The 26,905-nt window shown below is 38.2% G+C and overlaps 1 protein-coding gene across 6 annotated transcripts in view; it reads left to right on the forward strand.

Moving 5' to 3' along the window:
• Positions 1-524: 524 nt before the first annotated feature.
• Positions 525-26,905, forward strand: part of LOC131134198 (rap1 GTPase-activating protein 2-like) — a 110,130-nt gene continuing 83,749 nt past the window's right edge. For 2 of the 6 annotated variants that reach the window (XM_058079192.1, XM_058079193.1), the window contains exons 1-4: positions 525-654; positions 5,737-6,022; positions 6,154-6,215; positions 7,077-7,154. In XM_058079192.1, the coding sequence (XP_057935175.1) occupies positions 5,747-6,022; positions 6,154-6,215; positions 7,077-7,154 (416 nt within the window). In that variant the 5' untranslated portion in view covers positions 525-654; positions 5,737-5,746. Of the gene's footprint in view, positions 655-5,736; positions 6,023-6,153; positions 6,216-7,076; positions 7,155-15,262; positions 15,507-15,756; positions 15,775-26,905 lie in introns of those variants that run through there. The other 4 variants (XM_058079194.1, XM_058079195.1, XM_058079201.1 and 1 more) reach the window with 4 other exon arrangements.

Below are 26,905 nucleotides of genomic sequence, written 5' to 3' on the forward strand. Positions count from 1 at the left end.
TTATTGTCAATTTATTATCCCACTTTTTTGTAACATTTACATATAATTTTCTGGATTGCGTGTGTCTAATCTTGTGCATTAAAAAACAAGAACTTGAGACTGTGTCTGAACAGGTGACCAACTCAAACATCAGTTTCTTCTTGTTAAGCCCTACCTTGAGGTTTTTAGACGTGCTTTTTAGTTTGTGTGTGTCTAGTGTTGTGCATTAAAAATCATGCATTTCATCTGAACTTTCTGTTATGACTGAGCAGCAGCCCCGCCCCAAAGCAGTCACAAGCCGTCATCTCCAGCGGCCCAATGAGATCATATGGGAGCTCCACGCATCCATAAATCATGCATGTACTGAGCACAATGCCACCAGGTTGGCTCTCATCCTGTTGCAAAGAGTGGGTGGGTATCATGTTCCACACAACAGGAATCATCAATCCAGTACTCTTATGTTGGAGTACGGCACTTCCTGCCGGGAGGAAGTCATCGAAGGCATCTACTTTTCCCCAGCGGAGTTGTACACAGCTGGTTGCAATATTGCAATTAGTGGCGTTTAAAAGCCCAACCACAGGTGTCTCGCTGACATGTTTGTCCTCGTACATGTTGCGTCTGTCGGATTGTTTGTTTCCCTTTTCTTCGCCTTTTGTTGCCTTAATTCGCACTACTGTGAGTACCTGCGTTTTGTCATTCCTCACATTCATGTGCATAAAACAATTATTGGTGTGAACAGGTTTATTGCAGAGTGTCAGGTAACCTCTGACCAGCGTATTGTTAAATATTCAAAACACATTATTATTCCTGCAGTCACATTTTAAGTTGCATTTCCACCAAAATTTAAGAGGTTAAAATGCTTGACATCTGCCAACCCGACACAACGTTGCATGGAGTCTAAGTAAAACCCAAGTTAACCTTGTTCTATTTCCTATAGTATTTATATTAAGATTAAGATTAAGATATGCCTTTATTCGTCCCTCAGTGGGGAAATTTGTATTGCACAGCAACAAGAGTACAGAGTCAGTTAAGCAGTACAAAAATACACAATATAGAAAAATAAACAATATAAACAACCCAAGTATTAACAAAAATCAACTGTTTTTCCCAGAGTTACAGTAAACCTCGGATATATCGGATTCAATTGTTCCCACTGGTTTTGTCCGATATAAGCGAAATCCGTTATATGCGTATACCGGAAAATGATCGTTTTACGGATATATCAGATTTATATCCGGTATATGCGTAAATCGGATTTTATCCGTTATAAAAAGGCACTTCCTTGACTATGTTTCCAATGTACCTGGACGCGCAGGCAACGCTGCAAACGCTGCAAATGACGTCATATAGCGGCCTGTCACGATTCGGCGAATCGGAGCGCCACGATGCGGCCATCCGATATATGCGAGGGAAATTTAATGGAAATGCATTGGAACGGGACTGGAGATTTTGTCCAAAATAGGCGAAATCCGTTATAAAAAATCCGATATATGCAATGAATTTTTATTGGAAATGCATTACAGAAAAATTGTTTCTTTTTTATCTGTCCGTTGTGAGCGAATTTCCGATATATCCGAGTCCGATATATCCGAGGTTTACTGTATATACAATACAGTATGTAGATAATATGAAACGAGATGAGATGTATAACCAGTCTATACACTGAGATCTTGTTTGAGTCTTAATATTGCACATGGAGGTTGATCATATGCCACATAAACAAAATTTTGGACGTGCATTTTCTTCATAGGAACAAAAGATCAAATAAATCCCTCAGATTTCAGGTACTGTTTTTTTTAGTACAGTACAAAGAAGCCAAAAATGCAACATTTCAGGGCTCAAACACAATGAACGACAGCATCATGCACCACGTTTTCCAATGTGACGGAGCCACCGTGATGTTACGACGATGAAGTTATGTATGACTTTTTACATCATCGCGTCATCATTCTTCATCATCGGGAAAGTGATGTCCTAAAGCATTCCGAGACACACATAAAAGACAATACCGTTTTGATGTCTTTGACAACACAGCTGTGTCAGGCGTGTGTTGATTTCAGAGAGTAATGTTTAAGGCGCGATATGCACGCCATCAAAACCCAATGTTCAACACGTGACATGCACGCGGATGCACAAAAAAGTGAACGTAACCGACAATAACGTATTAGTAAAGTGCATTGAGGACTACCTTGGTAAGTAGTATTTTTATATACACATGGAATAGTACTTAGACAGTTAACAAAACCTAAGAACATTTTAATGGTATAATGGGTTCATAGGGAAACATGATTCTGGGGTGGACTGTACCATACATATTTTAATGGCTCAAACAACACGAAAAAATGGTTCATAGTCGTAGTATGAACTATCCCATAAACATGACTGTAGATTTTCAGTCTTCCAGACTATGGTAATCCGCAATGGACTCTTTTTGTTTCTTGACCACGTTTTCATCTTTCGACCAAAACGTTTTTCAGTTCAGCAATTTAGAAGTTGAGTTTTTCTATTTATAGAAAAAAATGGGACATTCTTTTGAGGACAATGATGTCCCAATTCTGGATCGGAACGAACGCTGGTTTGAAAAAGGTGTGAAAGAGGTTGAATCTGTGTTACTTTAAAGGCCCTCTAAATATCCATCCATCCATCCATCCATCTGGGGCTATGCTGGAGCCTATCCCAGCTGTGTTCGGGCGAGAGGCGGAGTACATCCTAAACTGGTTGCCAGCCAATCACAGGGCACATATAGACAAACAACCATTCACACTCACATTCATACCTACGGACAATTTGGAGTCGCTAATTAACCTAGCATGTTTTTGGAATGTGGGAGGAAACCGGAGAAAACCCACGCAGTCCACACGGAGATGCCATGCGGAGAATCGATCTTCCCGATCTCCATACTGTGTGGCGTACGTGCTAACCACTCGTCCACCGTGCATCCCTCTAAACACCATTTTTTTTTGCACCATCACCATTACTTTTTTGGACATTTGTCCTAACATCTCATCTCCACTAACACGTTGTTTTGCCACCAAGCAGGTGAGCAGCCTAATGTTATTCGGGGGGGGGATTGTACACCAGCCACACTGGACCACAATGACAACAACAAGCCTATATTGACACACCCACCAGATAGTACATAAATACGGAGCCTCCACTCGTGAAATTTTAGAACTGAAGAAGCATTCTGGATGAATAGTGCAAATAAGAGTCTATATGCCACAAATCAACCCTGATTATCACAGAATTGTCTTATGATTGACGCTTGGAAGAATCTACCAGAACCTAGAATAGAATAATCCTGCATATGTAACAGAGTACCTCAGTCTTACAGGAGCCTAATGATTGTTGGTATTTTATTTGGGTGTTGGAATAAAGTTAATAACTACAACGATGGAACCAGTTTCCGTCGACCCCGTTCATATCGACAACCTGTCGATGTCAACCAACTCATCAAATCCTGGTCCACCGTGTTCTTATTACTAAAAAGTGCAGATGTAGACATACATGGTTTACCGCTTTTGTCGACATAAAATATGAAAAGCAATGGGATCATTTCTATGGAAAATGTATCTGCTTATGTCAACATGTGTTAACTTCATCACTGCCGCTGGTGTTTTTTTCATTCATTCATTCTGGAGCCTATCCCAGCTGTCTTTGGGCGAGGATTTTTTGTTTTTGTGTTGTTATATTATCAAAAATGACCAAAATATGACAACATAATTTAAGTATTATGATACATCATAAAACGTCAGAGGGTTTTGGGGATGTTTTAATAGAGTTTCTATAGGCGGACCAGGCAAATGTCAGTATGTGCATTGTTGGCTGCCTTGGGTAAGTGCTGCCTTGGTTAGGGCGCTAACTCATATACGCTTCAGTTAGCATGTCCGGATAGCGTCAAGAATTTACACCAAAATCTTGTCTCGGTTTGCGTACATTCATTCATTTTCTATGCCGCTTATCCTCATGAGGGTCGTGGGCGTGCTGGAGCCTATCCCAGCTGTCTTCGGGCAAGGATTTTTTGTTTATTTTGTGTTGTTATATTATCAAAAATGACCAAAATATGACAACATAATTTAAGTATTATGATACATCATAAAACGTCAGATGGTTTTGGGGGTGTTTTATTAGAGTTTCTATAGGCGGACCAGGCGAATGTCAGTATGTGCATTGTTGGCTGCCTTGGGTAAGCCCCCCTGGCCCCACCACATAGGTGCTGCCTTGGTTAGGGCACTAACTCATATACGCTTCAGTTAGCATGTCCGGATAGCGTCAAGAATTTACACCAAAATCTTGTCTCGGTTTGCGTACATTCATTAATTTGCTACCGCTTATCCTCATGAGGGTCGTGGGGGTGCTGGAGCCTATCCCAGCTGTCTTTGGGCGAGGATTTTTTGTTGATTTTGTGTTGTTATATTATCAAAAATTACCAAAATATGACAACATAATTTAAGTATTATGATACATTGGGGGTGTTTTAATAGAGTTTCTATAGGCGGAGCAGGCGAATGTCAGTATGTGCATTGTTGGCTGCCTTGGGTAAAACCCCCTGGCCCCACCACATAGGTGCTGCCTTGGTTAAAGCGCTAAGTCATATATGCTTCAGTTAGCATGTCCGGATAGCGTCAAGAATTTACACCAAAATCTTGTCTCGGTTTGCGTAAATTCATTCATTTTCTATGCGGCTTATCCTCATGAGGGTCGTGGAGGTGCTGGAGCCTATCCCAGCTGTCTTCAGGCGAGGATTTTTTGTTTATTTTGTGTTGTTATATTATAAAAAATTACCAAAATATGACAACATAATTTAAATATTATGATAAATCATAAAACGTCAGAGGGTTTTGGGGGTGTTTTAATAGAGTTTCTATAGGCGGAGCAGGCGAATGTGAGTATGTGCATTGTTGGCTGCCTTGGGTAAGCCCCCGCCCCCTTCCTATATAGGTGCTGCCTTGGTTAGGGCACAAACTCATATGCGTTTCAGTTAGCATGTCCGGATAGCGTCAAGAATTTACACCAAAATCTTGTCTCGGTTTGCGTACATTCATTAATTTTCTATGCCGCTTATCCTCATGAGGGTCGTGGGTCCTGGAGCCTATCCCAGCTGTCTTCAGGCAAGAGGCGGGGTACTCCCTGGACTGGTCGCCAGCCAATCACAGGGTACATATACGAAGACAAACAACCATTCACACTCACATTCATACCTATGGACAATTTGCAGTCGCCAATTAACCTAGCATGTTTTTGGAATGTGGGAAGAAACCGGCGCATGCACGGGGAGAACATGCAAACTCCACACAGAGATGGCTGAGGGTGGAGTTGAACACTGGTCTCCTAGCTGTGAGGTCTGCGCGCTAACCACTAGTCCACCGTGCAGCCCTTGGTGTTTTTTTTGTGTTTGGCAAAATCAATATAAACATCTGAAGAAGTGTAGAATAACAAGAAACAAACTTTGACCGTAGACTTTTTATGCCATGTTCTGCAACAAAATGAATCAATTTAATGTTTGTCCAACAAAGTACAAAAAAAACTACCATGGTTTCAAAAAACCTTTTATTGTTTCTGGCACAAGTCATACATACATGTGTAAGAAATAGCTATTTTCTGTTATGTCGATAATTACATATGTTGACTTAAACTGGTTCCTCTGTATAATATCACACATACATAGATAACTACAACTAATTTGTATGCTCATGGACAAAATTATCTTATCTATATCTATTATCTATACTTACTCTAGTACTTTGTTTTTTGCAGGGATAAGGAAATGTCAGGTTTCACCTCCAACCATTTACCTCCTAACGCTGCTCTTCCTTCTCGAACCGCTGCTCCAGTATTCAACACAAACCCTCGGCCAGTAGGTCAGAGCAGGGGTTATAATGGGTTTATTCCCATACAAAACAGTTACGTGCCTCTACAGAACACTTTCCTGCAGCCAAACCCAATGATGGCGCCACACAGCATGCATTTTGTCCCGATGGGCCATCAGAATATACAACCACTTCCACAGAACATTGAGACACGTTCTCATATTCCTGGCCAGGTAAGATTAGACGCAGGTGGATTAAAGGGACAGACAGGGGATTTTTGCAACTCACATGATTCTGAAATATTTATCGTTATTCGTTTATTCCCTTTAAAACTTGCCTGTTCTCTCTATCTCTGTGTCTCCAGACAAACTTTGTACCGGAGGTGATGCTGCCTAATGGCATGAAAATGTGTCCGGTTGGATTATTGTAAGTAATGCCCACATACAAACCAATACAACAAACGCTCCAAATATTCACACCCACCATCTATTACAGGGGTCTCAAACACTCGGCCCGCGGGCCAAATCTGGCCCGCAGGACACTAGTTTGAGGCCCCCGCCTTGATATGAAAGTTTAATGTTAGTGCGGCCCGCGCAAGTTTGATATGGATGCTGTATGGTATCATGTACCCAGAAAAAATGATTACGTTTGATTCATGTTAAATGTTAAATAACTGTTAATAGTTATCCTCCCTATCTGTGCGGAAGTGGTAAGTTTTTGGCTATTTAAGTTTAAAGGAAATAACTTGAAGGCTACCGTTTAGGTCGCTAGCTCTCTAGTTTGAGAGTTAGCATGTGTCTCAAGACCCTACAGTTGCGCAATATGTTGTAAATAAAAAGAGTATAAATGTGACTATAGTCGTGTTTTGTCATGTCTACAGGGCTCTAATAATGCTTTGTTCATTTTAATATGAAAAAAATAATTTGTCTACCCACCAACTATATGTGGTTTCTTACGTTTTTATTATTTGCTGTTTTATTATTATTATATTTATTTATTACTGATTGATTGATTTTCTTTATTCTTGATTTGTTTATTTATTTTTCATCTTATTTTGTGTAGAAAAATAACAGTGGAATATTTTATCAGAGCTTTTATTGTAGAAAATTGGAACCAAAGCGAAGTTTTTTTTAATTTTTTTTTGTTTTTAATACATGTGTTTTTTTGGTTTTTTTTGGAAAACCTGATGCGGCCCAGTCTCACCCAGACCCGAGCTCCAGTGGCCCCCAAGTAAATTGAGTTTGAGACCCCTGATCTATTATTTTCTCTGTGAATCTGTTTTTTAAGGAATGGAGAGCTGCTGTACAAAGTTACAACTCCTTCTAACTTTACTCCTCCTCTTCCGCCACCCATCCCGAAGGCAAAGTAAGATGTTTTTGCTTTTTGTCTTTTGAGTGGCTTCATTTGCAATTGTTTGGTTGCTGTTTTGGTGATATGTTTTTCCCAAATTCTTGGTTGAAATCTTTTACAATTTTAATTTTGATAGACTGCAATGTGTATGGCATCTGTTATTTGTGAAAATACAATATAGAGATGTTCATAGGTTACCTATGAGTTCTGTTCTGAGACTGCGATGTAAGTTGAGTTATGGATCGTATAGCTAAACTATACCTAAATTAACTTTAGTGTACCCAAAAGCACATGAAGGACAAAATACAGTAATAAACACAAAGTGCAATAATTAAATTAACAGCAACAGAAAAAAAAAATCCATTTCCATCGTTTTCACAGGATCAGATCCTTTAACATGCTCAAGGATACTGTAGCGACCTGGCAGTTAGTATGTACAGTGGGGAGTTTTGTCATTGCTGATCCTCTGAATGTGACAGGATGAGTCCAGACTGTGTGTGTGTGTGTGTGTGGGGGGGGGGTGTTGCAAGAGCATAGTTGAGTTTGCTGATGTTGCTTTGGTATAGTTTCCACCGAAAGTAGTCCGTTTTGTTATGGTAATGGTAATGGTAATGGTAATGGTTTTATTTCATTTGAACATGCATCAGATTACAATTGAGTGCATCCCATAATCAGTTCACAGTTCCACATGTCCAAAAGGAGTAGGAAGAAGCAAAGCTTATTAAATCCTACCCCTCCATCTGGTACTTTTACAATCAGTAACTGTTACATTTGTTCACTTCCTGCTTTCCTAATATATGTTAAGGTTTTTTTTCATTATTGTTTTTTGTCACGTACCAAAGTACGAGGTGATATGAGCATCCAATGCCATAATGTGTACCATAGTAAGTGTCAATATACTGATATATATATAGCACATCATGATTGGTTCAAGACTCTTCATCCTAGTATTTAGCAAACATCAACTGCTACATTTGTTCACTTCCTGCTTTCCATAATACAGTTTAATTATTTTTTTTTAAATAATGCACCCTTTTTTGATAATGTACCTCGTACCGAAGTACGAGGTGATATGACCATACAATGACATAATGGGTACCATAGTAACAATAACACAGTAACAGTTTTTGTAGTAAAGTGATTGCTATTGCAAAGTTTACTGCTAACGACTGTCACACCGTTGAGTGTTATGAGTAGCCCGGCAACCACTAAACACGAAATACCGTAACCAGAGGACCGCCTGTACGTATTTAGTTTCCTACCGTTTTAACTACTTTTATCTAAAGCTTCTTCATAAAGCCGTCACAAACTCTTAGTGTTTTTTTCTGTGTTTCAGGAAGAAAACGAGAAAAGTAGACGACCAATACACAGAGCAAACGTATGTCAAGAAGCCTCTAAATGCCTTCATGTTATTCTCAAAGGAGCATAGGCAAGCAGTTAAGGACAGGTCTACCTCAATGAATATTGCTGTTATAAATGAGACCTTAGGGAAAATGGTAGGTACACACATAAACACATTTACTGTTATTTGAGGTGTGATGCACTATATAAATGGATTGAAGAAGTGTAGTTAATTCCGTGTTAGCACAACCGTCCCGCAGCCAGGTGTTAAATAATTTCCGTGTTTTTATGAAGCGCTGAGTGTCATACTGAGATCTGATTTCGTGAAGTAGTTACTGATTACTTGTGTGTTGACTTAACATACTTGTTCATAGTGGCATTTACTGCCTGAGGAAGAGAAGGCAAAGTACTACGCGTTAGCAGAAAAAGAGAAGCGACTGCACTCCCAGCAGCATCCAGACTGGTCCTGCCGCCATAACTATGTAAGACTCTTTCAGTTCAGCATTGTCTATTCTTGCACTTTGCAGCTGATATTAAATAAGAAGTCTGTCTGATTGTAGGGCAAAAAAAGGTACAATAAAAGAATCCGGGATCTAGCAACGGGCAGTGTGCAGGGTAAGGCTATATGCTCTCATTAAGGCAAATACACCATAATACCATAATAAAAGGTTATATATGGCATTTGTTTTAAATAAGTCATAAATAATAATAATAATGTTTTAAGTCCATTTCAAGTATGTTTTAACCAAAGAAACTGCAGTAGTACCATAAATTAAGAACACTAAACTCATCACACAGTAACTTAACACTCAAAATGTATACCTAAGAAAACATGAAAACAATTTAAAAACAATTTCAAAGTTTCCCATAATGCATTGCATCTGAGCAAAGCATTTCATTGGAGGGCAAGCAGCATAGAAAATGGAAGGTGAATACTGCCTTTGTCCACCAGAGAGAGCCATAGGAGCCTAGAGCCCAGAGGGAGGCTGTTGTCATTGCAGCACCCTGGTAGGCACCAATAAATGATTTTCTGAGATGCAGTGCATTATGGGAAAACTTTAAAAGCATGTTTTTTTTTCATTTTAAACTCATTGGTACATATTAGGTGTGTCCTTTGAGTGTTAGGTTGCTGTGTGATGATTTATTTATTTTTTTTTGTAAGATGGAACCATGGGTTTTTAAACGATTAGTCCAAGCTCTGAAGTAAAGGAGATCTCACATAAGGAATTAAGCCATAAATTAATAATAAGCCACAGGGTTCAAAGTTTAAGAAAAATGTAGCGGCCTCCACACTGGAAATTATGGTAATTGATTAGACTTTCAGCGAGAACTTGTCACATACAGAAAAATAAGTAGCATCTTGGTTTCTCCTGCAGCAATGACGTCTGAACTTCAGGATGAAATCGGACAGGTTGACAGTGATGATGAAGAAAGCCCTGCTTCCTTATCAGTGGATTCACCCACGAGTAAACAGCTCTCCCTAGAACAAACAACACCACCGAGAATGCAAGAATGACTTGCCTTCCCATTCCTTCCACCCGCCCAACAATATTTAATCCTGTCAATTCATTTTTGCTGTTAGTGCTTAATAATATTACCTCCCGTTTTATCTGCAGTGACAGTTTAACAGTCACAAAATGTAGGAAAAGTTTTATTTTTGTATAAGAAAAGTTTGCTATAGTTTGTATTTATGTATATATTAATTCCGCATGTTAATTAGAATGCCAATTAAATGTATTTTTTAATGTAACTTAATTTTTTAATATTTATTTTATAAGTCATATTTTTCTGATTCTTAAATTATTAGTACTCTTCAAAATTCAAATGAAAATCAAACCCTGTGAAATGCATGTATATATTCAGCTTTTCTAGTAATCATTAGAATCAGTCATGTTTCTATTTATTATACAGCCACTCTGTCACAGATGCCCGCAGCCATCTGCATTGACAATTGGCATACTGTCATTATGAGCAATATGATTCATGAAGTATTAATTGCATACATAATTAATTTCACCCAGCAGATGTCACGTAAGTAACATGTAGCCAAAATAGTGTTCTATTTTAGACTCTTGTTTACTGATCTCCGTTATGCATTCACTTCACACATGGCTCAAAATGCTCGGTTTTAGAAAGTGTGGTAAAAGTGACTTCCTTATATGGGCATGGCCGTAAGCCAGATAAGCTTTCTGCCCTCCCCTAAGCTTTGCTTCTCTGTTTACGTTGCTAGCAATGACTCATAAGGGAAAGCCTTAATTTGTTTACAATTCCTGAAGACGCCACCATCAGGCACAAATGGTTAGAGTTCCTGATTCCCTAGCAGCAAAAGAAATGCATTTTAACCTGTCAACGGCATTTCACACTGGACTGTTTTGTAAACATGGGCCAATATGCAGCTGGACTAGCCGACAAAGTAGCTGAAGCCCGACACCCTTCCAACGTTAAAGTTCAAGTAAGCCGGTATACATCTCTAAAGTTACATTTGTTACATTTGTACATTTGTTCGTCATCCGTCCTCTCTTCTCTTCATTAAGATAAGATAATATATGCCTTAAATATAAACAATATAAACAACCCGAGTATTAACAAATCAACAATTTTACCCACAATTATATACAAATACAGTTTGCAGATAATATGAAATGAGATGGAATGGATGAGCAGTCTATACACTACAAGATCTTGCTAGTGAGTTAATATGAGCCATTATAGAAATACTCCACCATATATAGTATATTAGTGTACATATAGTGTACATATACATATATATACTTATATATATATATACATATAATGTATATACATATACATATGTACATATGTATATACAATGTATATACATATACATATATATGTATATACATATATAGTTATATATATATACTTATATATATATAAATTTAAAAAAATAATATATATATATAATTTTATATATAATTTTTTAAATTTATTTTTATTATAAATTATTTTAAATATATAATAATTTAAAATAATAATTAAAAATGTTGTTTTTTAATTTAAAAAAAATTATTAAAAAATATATATTTTTTATTAGAAATAATTTTAAATTATTATATAAATATATAATAATTAAAAATAATAATTAAAAAATTTGTGTTTTTTTATTTTAAAAATTTAATATATATATATAAATTATTATTTTTTTATCAGCGTGGTCACCTCCAGTCTTCAATAAAGGTAAATGAATGTTCGTTTACCACTTTCATGTGTCATTCATGCGTATTTCACATTGTTTTCTTCATGTAAAACTACAATTATTCTATGTAAACTGCTTTGTGTTAACATTTGTGGGTGTCGGATTAATTGGGAAACATCGTCAGATCATTTGGAACGATTAACCGAGGTACAATATGACTGGAAGCTTAACTTGGAGCGCCAATCAGAGTCTGTGTTGTCAATTCCAACCAATAATAATTACTCAAACAATGCATTGCCAACTCCAATCATGGCATCATCTTGTCTGCTCTTCACTGCCAGCCAGCAGAGGGCAGTCCCTCCTTTGCAAAAAGCTCCAGTATAAGTCGGCACCATTGGGCCAGATGGAGCTTTATTTCTTTCTTATCCCAGTTTTATAGTGATTCAGTTGATTTAGGTGACAATGTGAGTGTGGGTGGTCTCTACGTGCCCTGTGATTGGGTGGACTCTATCTGCCTTTAACCAGCATCACTGAGTGTACGTCACATTTATCTTGCCTTCTTGTTGACGTGTGTGGGTTATGCGCTTTATTCTTGTCATTCATCTCTCTTGTCTTGCAACGACTACAAAGAATCATCACACACCAGAAAAGACCAAATGCAGTGGGAAAATATTGGAAATGAAAAATGCTGCAATAGCATAAATGATTTGTTTACAACACATTGCTCAACTGCAATCCCAGTTGAGTTGATGTTATTGGGATGTGACTGATGAGTCTTCAATCATTCATTTTCTACCGCTTATCCTCATGAGGGTTGCGGGGGTTTTACTATTTTACTATTTTATTTCTTATTTCATCTTTTAGTTTTGGATTAAATTCAATTTGGACCTTTATTGTATTTTATTTTTTACTTTTTATTTTACTAGTCTGTGTAGCACTTTGGAAAATCTGTTTATAAAATGTGCTATATAAATAAAATGGATTGGATTGGATTGGGGGGTTGCTGGAGCCTATCCCAGCGGAGAGGCGGTGTACACCCTGGACTGGTGGCCAGCCAATCACAGGGCACATATAGACAAACAACCATTCACACTCACATTCATACCTATGGACAATAGGTAATTAACCTAGCATGTTTTTTTGGAATGTGGGAGGAAACCGGAATACCCGGAGAAAACCCACGCATGCACAGGGAGAACATGCAAACTCCACACAGAGATGGCCGAGAGTGGAATTGAACCCTGGTCTTCTAGCTGTGAGGCCTGCGAGCTAACCACTTGACCGTTGTGCAGCCTTTCTACTTGTTATTAATTTGCTACAATGATCATTTTAAATGACTCATATTGACATTGTGCTATTTTTAGCAGTGATGTATCAGTTACAGGAGTTGTTTGACTCTGAATCTTATGACATCACAAAAGGAGAATAAAGTGGTTTCCAAGGCAACCCCAACCAGTAGCCCCAATTAGACTTGGAAAACCTAACCCGTAAATAGCCTTGGGACGAGCCAAATAAATCCAGAGTTGACCTGAAATATTATTAGTTGCATTTATTCCTGTCGTTTTGGCAGAGCGAGCCTTGAGAGATGTGCATGAACACGCACCTGTTGGCTTTGTAGCGACAAACTACGGGATAGCGTTGAATTAAATCTTCTGTCTCTCCTTTCCCTGCTTTATCTGCTTCAGAAAGCTCCGTGTCTGCCGCCTGTACGAGTCACAGGCAGGAAACAAGATCGATATCAAGTAATTGAGAGAGCCTGATTCTCTTGTTTTGGTTTTGCTGTGAAAAGCTGAACCACGAGGCCAGTGTAACATGTTGGCCTCACAGTGAGAACATCGAGGGTTAGAATCTGAATGTGTTATGAATGTGAGTGTGAATGGTTGAAATGTGCTCTGTGATTGGCTGGTGACCAGTCCAGGGGGTATGCCTCCTCCAGCCTAAACTCCACCGAGATGGGCTCCAGGTCCCCCCTAATGAGGCCATAATGAGGACAAGCGGTATAGAAAATGAATGAATGTGTGGAATTGTGTAGACCTTGTTCCTCAACACAGAGACCACTGTGGTGGAAAATTGGTTCCAGACCATTTATGCTAAGTATTCATAAATTGAATATTTTCATAATTTGAGCATATTCATTCATTGATTTTCTACCGCTTATCCTCAGAAGGGTCGTGGAAGGTGCTGGAGCCTATCCCAGCTGTCTTTGGGCAAGAGACGAGGTACACCCTGGACTGGACAGGGCACATATAGACAAACAACCATTCACACTCACATTCATACCTATGGACAATTTGGAGTGGCCAATTAACCTAGCATGATTTTGGAATGTGGGAGGAAACCGGAGTACCCGGAGAAAACCCACGCATGCACGGGGAGAACATGCAAACTCCACACAGAGATGCCCGAGGGTGGAATCGAACACGGGTCTCCTAGCTGTGAGGCCTGCGTGCTAACCACTCGTCTACCGTCAGCCCTGCATAGAAAACATAACTATTTTAAAAATTATTAAAGCCCTCTAGACATAAACTAACACCCCTATAGTCACCTTTATACTTGTATTATCCAATATAGTTGACATATTGTGACATAATTGTGATAAATATGTTCCCTTTGGGGTGAGGAGTGAGTGCTGGACAGGAAGTGACATCAGGGGTTCAGAGTTGAGTTTCAGCTTGCCGTGGGTTAGGGCCACAACAGTAGTCAATTTGGAGAGGACAATTTGGAGTCGCCAATTAACCTAGCATGTTTTTGGAATGTGGGAGGAATCCGGAGTACCTGGAAAAAACCCACGCATGCACTGGGAGAACATGCAAACTCCACACAGAGATGCCCGAGGGTGGAATCGAACTTGGGTCTCCTTGCTGCGCGCTAACCACTCGGCTGCCATCAGCCCTGCATAGAAAACTATTTTTAACATTATTAAAGTCCTCTAGACATAAACTAACACCCCTATATCGTGACATAGTTGTGATAAATATGTTCCCTTTGGCGTGAGGAGTGAGTGCTGGACAGGAAGTGGCATCAGGGGTTCAAAGTTGAGTTTCAGATTGCCTGTAACAGTAGCCTGTAATTTTACTGGCGATGTTTATTAGGAATTTATTATTTTAATATGGATTATTGTGGCTGAGAGAATTCAGACCTGGAATAAATTGTTCCAGGTGATGTCATTGAACATTATGGTAACATTACTGACACCTTGTGACTAGTGCAGAGTACTACATCGACATCCTTGAATGTGTCTTATGCATGCCTTAAATTAGTATTTTAGCTGATCACTTAGCTATTGTGATGCTTGAAAATGCTAAATTTAGGCCAACAATCGGTGAGGTGTTAATTAATATAGGATTTATTAATATAATTTTCAGAAACCATAGAATTCAGACTGCGAAATTCAATAATGTTTCAATCCTTGTTGTCCTTTTCATAGCTTTCCTTTCTTTCTTCTCTCGTGTCCGCCCCCAGTCTAAAAAAGCTTCAAAGTAGTTTAGGCGTAGCCCTCTCCATGGTAACAGCATCCTTCCCATGCTTGCACACTCCCACAGACACTCTCTCTCTCTTACATCTCATAATTCTGTCCTACCCTCACAGCGTTATCGTATCACTGTACCCTCCCCCTTATGTGCACTGCCTCTCCATCCACACTCCTATGCTCCCTCTTTTTCTCATACATTTCCCTCAACCTCTCCTTCTCTGTGGTGTCCACTGCCGGCAAGATGTTCACCCCAGCTTGCAAAGGATCTTCAGGGGAGCCGAGGTAAGGCAGCAACCTGGGAGCCAAAAGACAAATAGGAAGTGCAGGCATTTCTTTTTTTTTTTTTTTTTTTGGGATGATAAGTGTGAGAACTCTACATCTGGAGTCACGAGGCTCGGTACGACTCATTTGCATTCTTAGCAAAACAAGTCATGTTTTCTTGTGCTGAATTTCACCGAGATGTGAGGTGTTTAGATATGATATAAGTGTGGATGTGCAATTGTGAGTGGAATCATGATGGCATTTGTGTTGTGTGTACTGCTGCAACAGTGCTGCAACGTCTGGGCAGAAAGCTTGTCTCCTGGTTTGTAACGCCGTATGGAATGTTTTGGCTTGTTTGAGCGGATGTGAGGAGAACATCAGCATGAAGTTCCAATTCTGCATACGTAAGATGAAAAAATCATCCTCTTGTTGTTTATTGAAAATTGCAGTCTTGTTGACATTGTCATAAAAAAAACAATGCCTGTGAGAATATGATGTTTTATTAGTGGTAGCGGTATTTTTAGGATGATTGATCATCCGTGCACCAATCTTGCATGACGGTCCACGTCCAAGATCATGTCCACATGAGTTTTACTGTATGCGGTACAAAAAGATCCAATGAAATCTCATTTAAGCTCTTGAGACTGTGTTGAGACGATCGCAAACCTCAAGCAGCTAATATGTAAATATGATAGTATTTTGGTATTTTGTTAAATAAGAGGGACCGGCGTCGTATACAACAACCTCATGTTGCATAACATGACAGTTAATCTTGACAGATTTTACACTGATGTCTAACATGTTAGATTTCTGGTATCATCTCTTATATTAACGGGTCGGTTTTGACCCATGTATTGAATCAGCTATAAAATACACTAAAAACATCAAATTTCTCATATCCTCATCCGTGAAAATATTGGTTTTAATACTTTTGGTGTGGGCATGTAGGCCTCAAAAGAATCATATCAATAAATGGAAGGTTGTTTAGTTACCTGGCTAATCCTGAGGGCTATAGAACATATCTCTTAAATCAATTAGTTGTATTTATTTTCTCATTTTTTCAAATTTTTTCTCATTTTGTCCTCGTTTTGTCCTCATTTTTTCCTCATTTTTCCCCAATTTTTTTCTAATTTTTTCCTCATTTTTCTCATTTTTTCTCATTTTTCTCATTTCTCATTTTTTTCTCTTTTTTCTCATTTTTCTCATTTTTCTCATTTCTCATTTTTTTCCTCATTATTTCTCATTTTTTCTCATTTTTTCTCTATGGTGTTTGGGTCAATTTTGACCCATATATATTAATGTCAAAAAAAGTACAAAACGTTATTGTTTTCAGCAACAAAATGAGAATCCCCTGAAGCTTACATGATGAGAAGAGGAGCTGGTTGCTAATTGTACACTTATGATTTCAGTTTTGGCCCAAAATATTGTTTTATAGTCATATTATTATAACCGGGTCGAAACCGGTCATAATTTCAACCAGACCATTTTAAAATGTAGTAAAATTTATTTTTTTGGTTTTATTTTGTTGAAATAGAGTTTCCTGACAAAGTCAAAAAGCTTTCATGCAATAACCAAATGTTATGTGATTCTTTTTATGCATTAAAATGTAAAACGGGTCGGTGCCGACACTAACACAAGAGGAGGGTTAAAAAAGAGGATAAGACATGTGACACAAGAGCAGACAGGGTGAAGTAAAGGTTACGAGGCCAGCAAACGGATGAATATAGATCCAGACAAGGCAAGGTAAACCGTACTGACGGGAGTGTGTAATCATCTCTGATTAGCAGTGGAACACAGTCTGAAGGATGTAGCACGCTAACAAACGCATACGCCAGGGACCTTTGACCCCAGCTACTTCAAGCATCACCGGGAGAGTGTCATTCAAAATCAGCAGGGTTGTTGAGTCGATAATAGGCAATTCATTAGTTACAACAACAAACATTTTCAAATTATGTGTCTCATATTAACTTGTGGCCTTGGGAAAACCCACACAATTATTATTATTAATTCATTCATTTTCTACCGCTTAGGGTCGCGGGGGTGCTGGAGCCTATCCCAGCTGTCTTCAAACGAGAGGGGTACACCCTGGACTGGTGGCCAGCCAATCACAGGGCACATATAGACAAACAACCATTCACACTCACATTCATACCTATGGACAATTTGGAGTCGCTAATTAACCTAGCATGTTTTTGGAATGTGGGAAGAACCCGGAGTACCCGGAGAAAACCCATTATTATTATTATTATTATTATTATTATTATTATTATTATTATTATTATTATTATTATTATTATATTTCTATATTATAATAATTATTATTATATTTATTGTTATTATTATTGTTTTTGTTGTTATTATTGTTATTATTATTATTATTAAATAATAATTAAAATTATTACCTAATTTGTGGTTCCATATTAATCACACAACACAACAAAACCTTGAAGGCAATTGTTCTCACCTTGTTAACACATCCCTCCATGTGCAATCACAAAGACGATGGCATTTTTTTTTTCCCGGATTGATTTTCATATTCACATAAGATTAGGAGCTTGTAAATCACTCAAGTCCTTGGCAGGAAAAAAGCTGCTGACACAACACTACGCTTGTAATAGCCTTTGCAGCAACTCTATTCAATATACGCTGCTGAGTCTCGCTTAGTATGAAAGTACTAATCCGCAATCTTTCAGGTGGCAAGTAGTAAGTAATATCAGATGGAATATGAATGGACAAATGAAAATGCATTTTTTCCAATTATTTATTTTGCACAGTGACTTTTTTTCAGCTTTATTATATAATTACTAGTGCAGCCTATTTCTATAATCATTCAACACCTTTGTGACCTGAAGGATTATAAAGTGCTGATAATAAAATATTATTGCCTTTTCATTAGCACCTTGCATTTGTGTGTCATCACATGGTAATGGTAATGGTAATGGTTTTATTTCAGTTGAACATGCATCAGATTACAATTGAGTGCATCCCATAATCAGTTCACAGTTCCACATTTCCAAAAGGAGTAGGAAGAAGCAAAGCTTATTGAATCCTACCCCTCCATCTGGTACTTTTACAATCAGTAACTGTTACATTTGTTCACTTCCTGCTTTCCATAATACAGTTTAAGGTTTGTTTGTTTTTTAGAATTTTGTAATTTGTTCACTTCCTGCTTTCCTAATATAGTTAATTTTTTTTGTTTTTTTTTGTTTGAATTTTAAATTATTATTTTTTTGCTTTTGTTTTTTTTTAATAATGCACCTCGTACCGAAGTACGAGGTGATATGACCATACAATGACATAATGGGTACCAAAGTAACTGTCAATATAGTGATATATAAAGCACATCATGTCTCAAAATGTCATGATGTCTGCTTTTCAGGTTTTGAAGACAATATTAGTAATAATATATTTTGTAATTGGAACTAGAGTATCCTCCACTGTATTTTTTTACGGGTGTTTTGGCCTGTTTATTTGTCCCATCATTTTTATACTGCTCTATTACTCCTATTTCCCCGACTTTTGTTGGATTATTCACTGTATTATTTTGTGTAAGGTGGCAGCTGTCAGTAATTACTTGCGAGAGGTGCAATCACATTAGTTAAATGACAGTGACAAGTGTATCCAGGTGATTGAACATGCTGTGGATTAGACTCTTTAATGAATTGGAGTCTTTGTGGAGGAGCGATCACATTCCACTCAATCTGTGACTCTGCTTATGTTGCATGTGTGAGTTCTCTTCCGATTGTGTCAAAGGAATTGGAGCGTATTGAACTTGAGCCCAGATAAGAGCACTCACATTAGTCAAACGTTTTGGACGTTAAGTGTGAAGTGGGCCCAAGCAGGGTACGACTTGTGTGCGTACACACTTGGGCTGAATGCCGATTCAAGCCCTGTTCTTTGTTTTTGCGTCGTCACGAGAATCAAGTGGTGTCCCAATTGTCCTTAAATCAATGGAGTAAGTGCCAAGGAGTGTAGCCCTATAGAAACCAAGTGTGATCGGGGACCAGTCAACTCGGATACAACACTCCAGCAGTAGACTGGAGACTGAAAGAAGCATATAAATGTCAGTAATTAAACATAATAATTGATTTGCTACTCCACGTAAATATTCACCATGTTTTCAATTGTTGGTATTTACTAGTTAGAACTACATCTAACTTTACTGCAATCTACTGCCTTTCATAAATGATTACAAAACGAGCCTGTTAAATGTAATGGGGGGGGGGGGGGGGGGGGCTACATTAATTAAGTCTACAGCGACGTTCATGTTTTATATTAACCGTCTAATCGCAGCACATCATAGTGAAGTCTCTTTCCGGTGAATTATAGCCACCCGAGTCCGCCAACTATTCTCATGGTGAGATGTAATGGTAATGGTAATGGTAATGGTAATGGTAATGGTTTTATTTCATTTCAACATGCATCAGATTACAATTGAGTGCATCATATAATCAGTTCAAAAGGAGTAGGAAGAAGCAAAGCTTATTAAATCCTACCCCTCCATCTGGTACTTTTACAATCAGTAACTGTTACATTTGTTCACTTCCTGCTTTCCTAATATAGGTTAAGTTTTTTTTTCTTTTTTCACGTACTGAAGTACGAGGTGATATGACCATCCAATGACAAAATGGGTACCGTAGTAACTGTCAATATAACTTGTTGTTCTCATACTACATTATTTATTAATTCATTAATTTATTTTATTAATTAGTATTTAGTTTTTAATTTGTATTTAGTTTTTAATTTTTATTTAGTTTTTTAATTTTTTGTCACGGTCCGAAGTAGGAGGTGATAGGAGGTGCATCCAATGCCATAATGGGTACCATACTAAGTGTCAATATAGTGATATATATAGCACATCATGACTGGTTCAAGACTCTTCATCCTTGTATTTAGCAAATTTATTTTATTTATTAATTCATTATTTTATTACTTTTTATTTAGTTTTTTTATTTATTTTTTATTTTTTTTGTCACATACCGAAGTACGAGGTGATATGACCATACAATGACATAATGGGTACCATAGTAGTTTTTCAGCAAACAATGTGGATGGTCAGGAAGTGACCTAAATAAAAGACGTAAACAACAGATTATTGTGGAAGCTAACATTGTATACCATATATAAGATTTTATACCATTACTCTATGACACTATGACTATTACCATTATTATTTGACCCCGCCAATCATGCACAAGTGTCATATGAGACATTCCTCCACTACACCACACAGCACTGCAGGACCGTTCAAAAGCTAAAATCCCGATATGGATAACCCCAGACGCTGTTCTAGACTTTCTTACAAAATAATCTGAGGAAAAACCAACAACAGGAGGAGATCGAGGTCAAATCAGGGAAGTTTCTGTTTTGTATTGTTTTTTTGTAAGCTGTTATTTATTAGTTTGTTTGATCTTTTGCAATAAATATCTTTTATTTAATAAAAGGTTTCAAGGGGTAGACGTGGGATTTATTCGACCTTGTTGATGTTTGAGCATCACTGAGGCTCTAAATAGCTTCCAAGCTGTATCATTACCGCTACAGATAAAGTGTGAATGTGTAAAAATTGTCGTGTTCTCAGAGTACACTTGACTAAGCTGTGAATATGCGTGGGTGGGGCGTCATGTGTGGGAAATTGATTGTTGGCCCCTGTGATTATTTGCTATTATTTCTGTGACCTTTTATGTGTGTGTTCCTGAGCTGAAACGAGTGGGAAGTCTGCAAACTAGATTCAAATGTTTTTCCCCCCTCACTGATCAATACGGTCTAAATTTGGAGAAAGAGAAGAAAAGATTGCAGCATTTGCACGCTTAGTGTGTGTATACGTATGTGTGTACTGTATATATGTGTGTGTTTGTTGGGAACTGTCACGGCTTGTTAATTTGCACACATGAACGAGCGTGTCGGCTTGTGTGAGTGCATCTCAGTGTGCATTAGTGCATGCAGTAAGCGTTCAACTATGCACAGGAGTCGATGGATGTGTACATGAGCATATATGGATGTGTGTGTGTGTTTGTGTGATCTTAAAGAGCGTGGGTGTATGAACGGGCTTGCTGTCACTTCCACTGAAGTAAACCAAGAAACACAGCCGTGGAAGGGTGCGGGGTACTATCTAATGTGGATCATGAAAAATAACCTGACTCGATACAAATAGCTGAAAATAGTAATTTATACACAGAGAGATATTTGATAAGATCACATAAATCCCGAATCCTGGGTGTTTAGCACTCAGCAACAGTAACCAGGAAGCAAAACACACCAGTCATTCATTCAGTCATTCATTCATTCATTTTCTACCGCTTTTTCCTCACGAGGGGTGCTGGAGCCTATCCCAGCTGTCTTCGGGCGAGAGGCGGGGTACACCCTGGACTGGTCGCCAGCCAATCACAGGGCACATATAGACAAACAACCATTCACACTCGCATTCATACCTATGGACAATTTGGAGTGGCCAATTAACCTAGCATGTTTTTGGAATGTGGGAGGAAACCGGAGTACCCGGAGAAAACCCACGCATGCACGGGGAGAACATGCAAACTCCACACAGAGATGGCCGAGGGCGGGGACCGAACCCTGGTCTCCTAGCTGTGAGGTCTGCGCACTAACCACCAGACCGCCGTGCCGCCCACACCAGTCATGATGCGCTATAAATATATCACTATATGGACAGTTACTATGGTACACATAATGTCATTGTATGGTCTTATCACCTCGTACTTCGGTACGGGACAAAAAATTAAAAAATTAAAAATTTTAAGAAAATTTTAAAAATGGAAAGCAGGAAGTGAACAAATGTAACAGTTACTGATTGTAAAAGTACCAGATGGAGGGGTAGGATTTAATAATCTTTGCTTCTTCCTACTCCTTTTGGCTACTCATAACACTCAACGGTGTGCAATCGTTATCGTTAGCAATAAACTTTGCAATAGCAATCTCTTTACTACAAAAACTGTTACTGTGTTATTGTTACTATGGTACCCATTATGTCATTGTATGGTCATATCACCTCGGTGCGATGTACATTATCAAAAAAGGGTACATTATTTAAAAAAAAATTAAATTAAACTGTATTATGGAAAGCAGGAAGTGAACAAATGTAACAGTTACTGATTGTAAAAGTACCAGATGGAGGGGTAGGATTTAATAACTGATTATATGATGCATTCAAGTGTAATCTGATGCATGTTCAAATGAAATTAAATTATTACCATTACCATTACCAAACATGGTTGGAACCAAATACATACAGTATAGTATTTCTCCCACTACAACCAATTCATGGATATCAAACCGATATCAACCGTCTCTTTAGACGTCTCTTAGTCCACATCCAAAAATTATTTGTGTTTTTGAAAACCTCATGAAAATATAATGACACATACTGTTGTTTATGTGTTGGAGAGTGCCTCATGATCCAGAATGGACAAAGTGTAACATACGCTAAAATAGCGACCAACCAATGAAAGAATACTACGTCGTACATACAGCACATATGCAGGCAACGATAAACCAATCAGAGAACATGATGTAATATGTACAGTACATATGCTTAATGTTGTCTGAGCTTTGGTGAAAGTCAGCATCATTGCTGAACAGCCACCTGACAACGAGACTGACTCTGACAATGATGAGATGGAACCCAGCCCCATAATAGACCCAGTGTGACTTGCGGAAAATCCAGAAACCATGTTAAATTAGTTATGGATAACATTTAATATGGAGTCTCGTAAACTTTCACATTGGCTTGATGTTTGAGTTGGCGACCGTATTCGCAGTAGAAAGTTGAATTGGTTTGGCATAAGATCGACGTGATTTATTTTTTTTCGTTTTATTTACTTAAGTGGTGAGGAGAAGTGCGACCGAGTCCGTCAAAATCAGGGTCATCTGTACACCGTGAATCTGGAGGTGTTTCATCATGTTAATTTGCATGTTGCATTGCGCCGTCCATTTTTTTTTTTGATGAATTTCAGACAAACTTTCAAGCGCCATTGCACACAGTCCATGGTTGAAATGGATGAACACAAAGACTTCCTGACACTTCTTTTTTATTGGTGTTCACCAGCTTCTTTTATGTTGGTGTTATGCGGACAATTTTTTTCTGGTCGGTGTGTTGGTCGATCATCGAGCACAGGAATCTAAATGTTTAAAACTGAATGATTACAGGAGAATCGGAACGTCGGAAAGCACGGAAAGTACGATGCCTGGATTAGCCTGCTGCTGTGTTTAATTTAACTGTCAGGAACAGATGACATGTGTCCCACGAGGTGATCTAGTGGTGCATGATGCGGATTGTGGCCTCTGATCTGCAGTCCAGTGTGCCCTGCACATTTAAAGGCAATGAGAGGCGTTCATTTGATTGGTTAAGGCTGTGTTAATGTGTTATTGGTTAAGGCTAGTGTTCGCCACTTGCGCCGGTGGGAGGGATGATTGCGCTGGACGGCCAAGATTTTGATCCCATATTGAGCCGAATCGTAAGGCGTGTATTGCCTAAATGGGTGACAACCGCTGAAAGTAATATTAGAGCTTGGGTTACAGAGTGATGGAAGCGTCCCTTCCCACTTGTTCCTACACTGTCCTAACAGCTCTCAGCTTGTCTCCCACCCATCTGCCAGTCAGTGTCTCTCGAGTATCAAATTAAATTACTCTGGAGAAAATATGAAAAGCCTCTGGAGACATTGGCTTGAAACATAGCCCTTTGCATCTCTCTTTGCATCCCACAAATTGGCTACCGATTCAGCCTTCAACTGATAAACTCCAGTCAGGATGAATGTGTTGTGTTCAGCTCCTTCCAATTCCCCTTCAAAATCTGCAGAACTTACTGCAGATTGACATTCATAGCCCAAGGAAGTTTGGTATTACACACTGTAGTTGAATATGAAAACAGTTTGGCCAATGTTTTTTCAATTGGATACATACTTGGACTGGTGCTCACTTATTCCAAATATATTCCCATGACAGTTATCTGGCTAACATCTTTTTCTCTCAGAATGCATTGTTATGGGTTGTGGATGAGAGCAAATTAATTTTCTAATGAATTCATATGTAATAGTCTTGATTTATGCACAGTTTTCCACATGATTATTACAGTTACGTGCCGTACCGACATTTTTCATAACATTTTTGAAGAATCTCATTATGGTTTTAGTACTCATCAACAACTGTCAGCAATATGAGATTATTACTTTTTACTACAAAATGGTGTGACACTGAAAGCTCTAGTTGGTAATTGTGTACAGAGAGCAAAACAGTCCCAGACCATCACACTACCACCACTATATTTTACTGTGGGTGTGATGTTCTTTTTCTGAAATGTGGGGTTACTTTTACGCCAGATCCAATGGCACTCACACCTTCTAAGTAGTTGAACTTTTGTCTCGTCAGACCACAGAATATTTTCCCAAAGGTCTGGGGCATTGAGATTTCTGGCAAAATTGAAATAAGCCTGATTTTTTTTTTTTGTTTAGCAGTGGTTTTTACCTTGGAACTCTGCCATGCAGGCTGTTTTTCAGTCTCTTTCTTATGGTGCATTCAAGAACATTGACCTTAACTGAGGCAAATGAGGTCCGCAGTTCTTTGGACGTTGTTGTGGGGTCTTTTGTGACCTCTTGGATTGCACTGCACTAAAGTTTATCGGGGCAGGCAATCACTCTTTCATACAGGGCCATATTAGTTTGGATTTTTTTCTCCCTTATTAATAAAAAGTTTCATTTTAAAACTGGATTTTGTGTTCAGTTGTGTTGTCATTGAAGATTATTTAAATTTGTTTGATCTGAAACATTTATCCATCCATTTTTGATTCCAGGTTGCAGGGGTATGCTGGAGGTCATCGTAGCTGACTTTGGGCGAGAGGCGGGGTGCACTTTAGACTGGTCACCAGCCAATCACAGGGCACATAGAGACAAACAACCATTCACACTCACATTCATACCTATGGACAATTTGGAATCGCCAATTAACCTAGCATGTTTTTGGAATGTGGGAGGAAACCGGAGTTCCTTAAGTTCCTACATGAATAACTAGAACATTGTTCTGCCAAAAATGTATTTGTGTTGTTACCGTTATATTTGTCCAAACAAAGGTATCTTTAGTTGCACTAAACACAGACTTCGACTTTGATTTGAGAAACATATTTTTAGAGACGTTGGCGTTTTTTTGTAAATAGAAACATTCTTAGATCTTTGAGTTCAGCTCATAAAAAATGGGACAAAAAATATTTTTTGTTGAGTACATAATCTCCATTGATACATAAAAATGTTCCTAAATGACCTGCATTTTTCTTTTTATCCACTTGAAGGCAGTGCAAGCAATTGCAACCAAGCCTATCAGTGCCTTTTTTCTTATATGATTTCTATGTACATATGTTGGTGGTTGTGTAAACAACGCATCCATTCATTTAACTGGTTCAATTTACTAAGTAAAGATACAAAGCATATCAGCGTTCACACAATGAGTTCAAGATCAATGTTTACTCTCCCGCTCCCTCTCATTTATCCACTCTTGATACGATACAGCTGTTATGCATGTCCTGTGTTTTTGTGTTTCTTATTCCTTGTGTGTTTCTTATTTTGGTAATTATTTTTTCTATTTTCTTTTCCACTAGAGAACCTGAATTCGAATCACTTTTTTTATGACTTGGGAATTGACTTAACAATATCGTATAAGACTTGCATGACTTGGACTTTGATATCAATGACCTGTGACCTGACTCTGACTTTAGTCTAAAGACTTAAAAATTTGAGATTTTTAGTGAATGTGTTGAGTAAAATGTGCCCCCATTCAAAGTATTAAACTAACATAGTCAGTTCTTTGCGATTTCCAACAAGACAACATATTTGACCTTTGAATCTGGCGCATTGAAAGCATCTACAGCATTAAAGCCCAAACAAGGAATAGGTGGGTTGCATGAATCCAGTTTACTTTACTTTAATTTACTTTACTTTAATCCTGAATCTGTTTATTTTTGTCATTTCTTTTACATTGTCTTTGTGCTACACATTGTTGGACTATTGAAATTACTAACATGCTGTGCAGACCTGCATTGACTGGCCACAAAATCAAGTGTATGTAATGTTTGCATTACTTAGTGTCCAGTGTCCTATAAATTGCATTTTTTCTATATTTATTCCAGTCATCTCAGATGCAAGCTTTTTATGTCGAAATGTAATATTTTATTTCAGTTTATTTAGTTGGACGGAGTGTAAGAATGAGGAGGAAGGACATAAGGAAGGAACAACCCTTTGCTCACACCAGGAGGTTGCTTATTATAGCCCACTGTTGTTGAAAACATTGATGCATTTGATAGCCGATCGATTGATTGTCATTCATTTATTATGAAGCAATTATGCTTTTATGATGCAGATGAAAGTAGTGTGGGAAACAAACCCACAGGCTGAAAATGGGAGCTTGTGGCGCCTCCCTTGATTTATGCACAGTTTCCCACATGATTATTACAGTTACGTGCTGTACCCACATTTTTCATAACCTGCACGTCCGTTTGTTTGAAGAATACTATTATAGTTGTAGTACTCATCAACAACT

This window comes from Doryrhamphus excisus, chromosome 8 (genome assembly GCF_030265055.1).
Source record: "Doryrhamphus excisus isolate RoL2022-K1 chromosome 8, RoL_Dexc_1.0, whole genome shotgun sequence".
In the NCBI taxonomy this organism is placed as follows: domain Eukaryota; kingdom Metazoa; phylum Chordata; class Actinopteri; order Syngnathiformes; family Syngnathidae; genus Doryrhamphus; species Doryrhamphus excisus.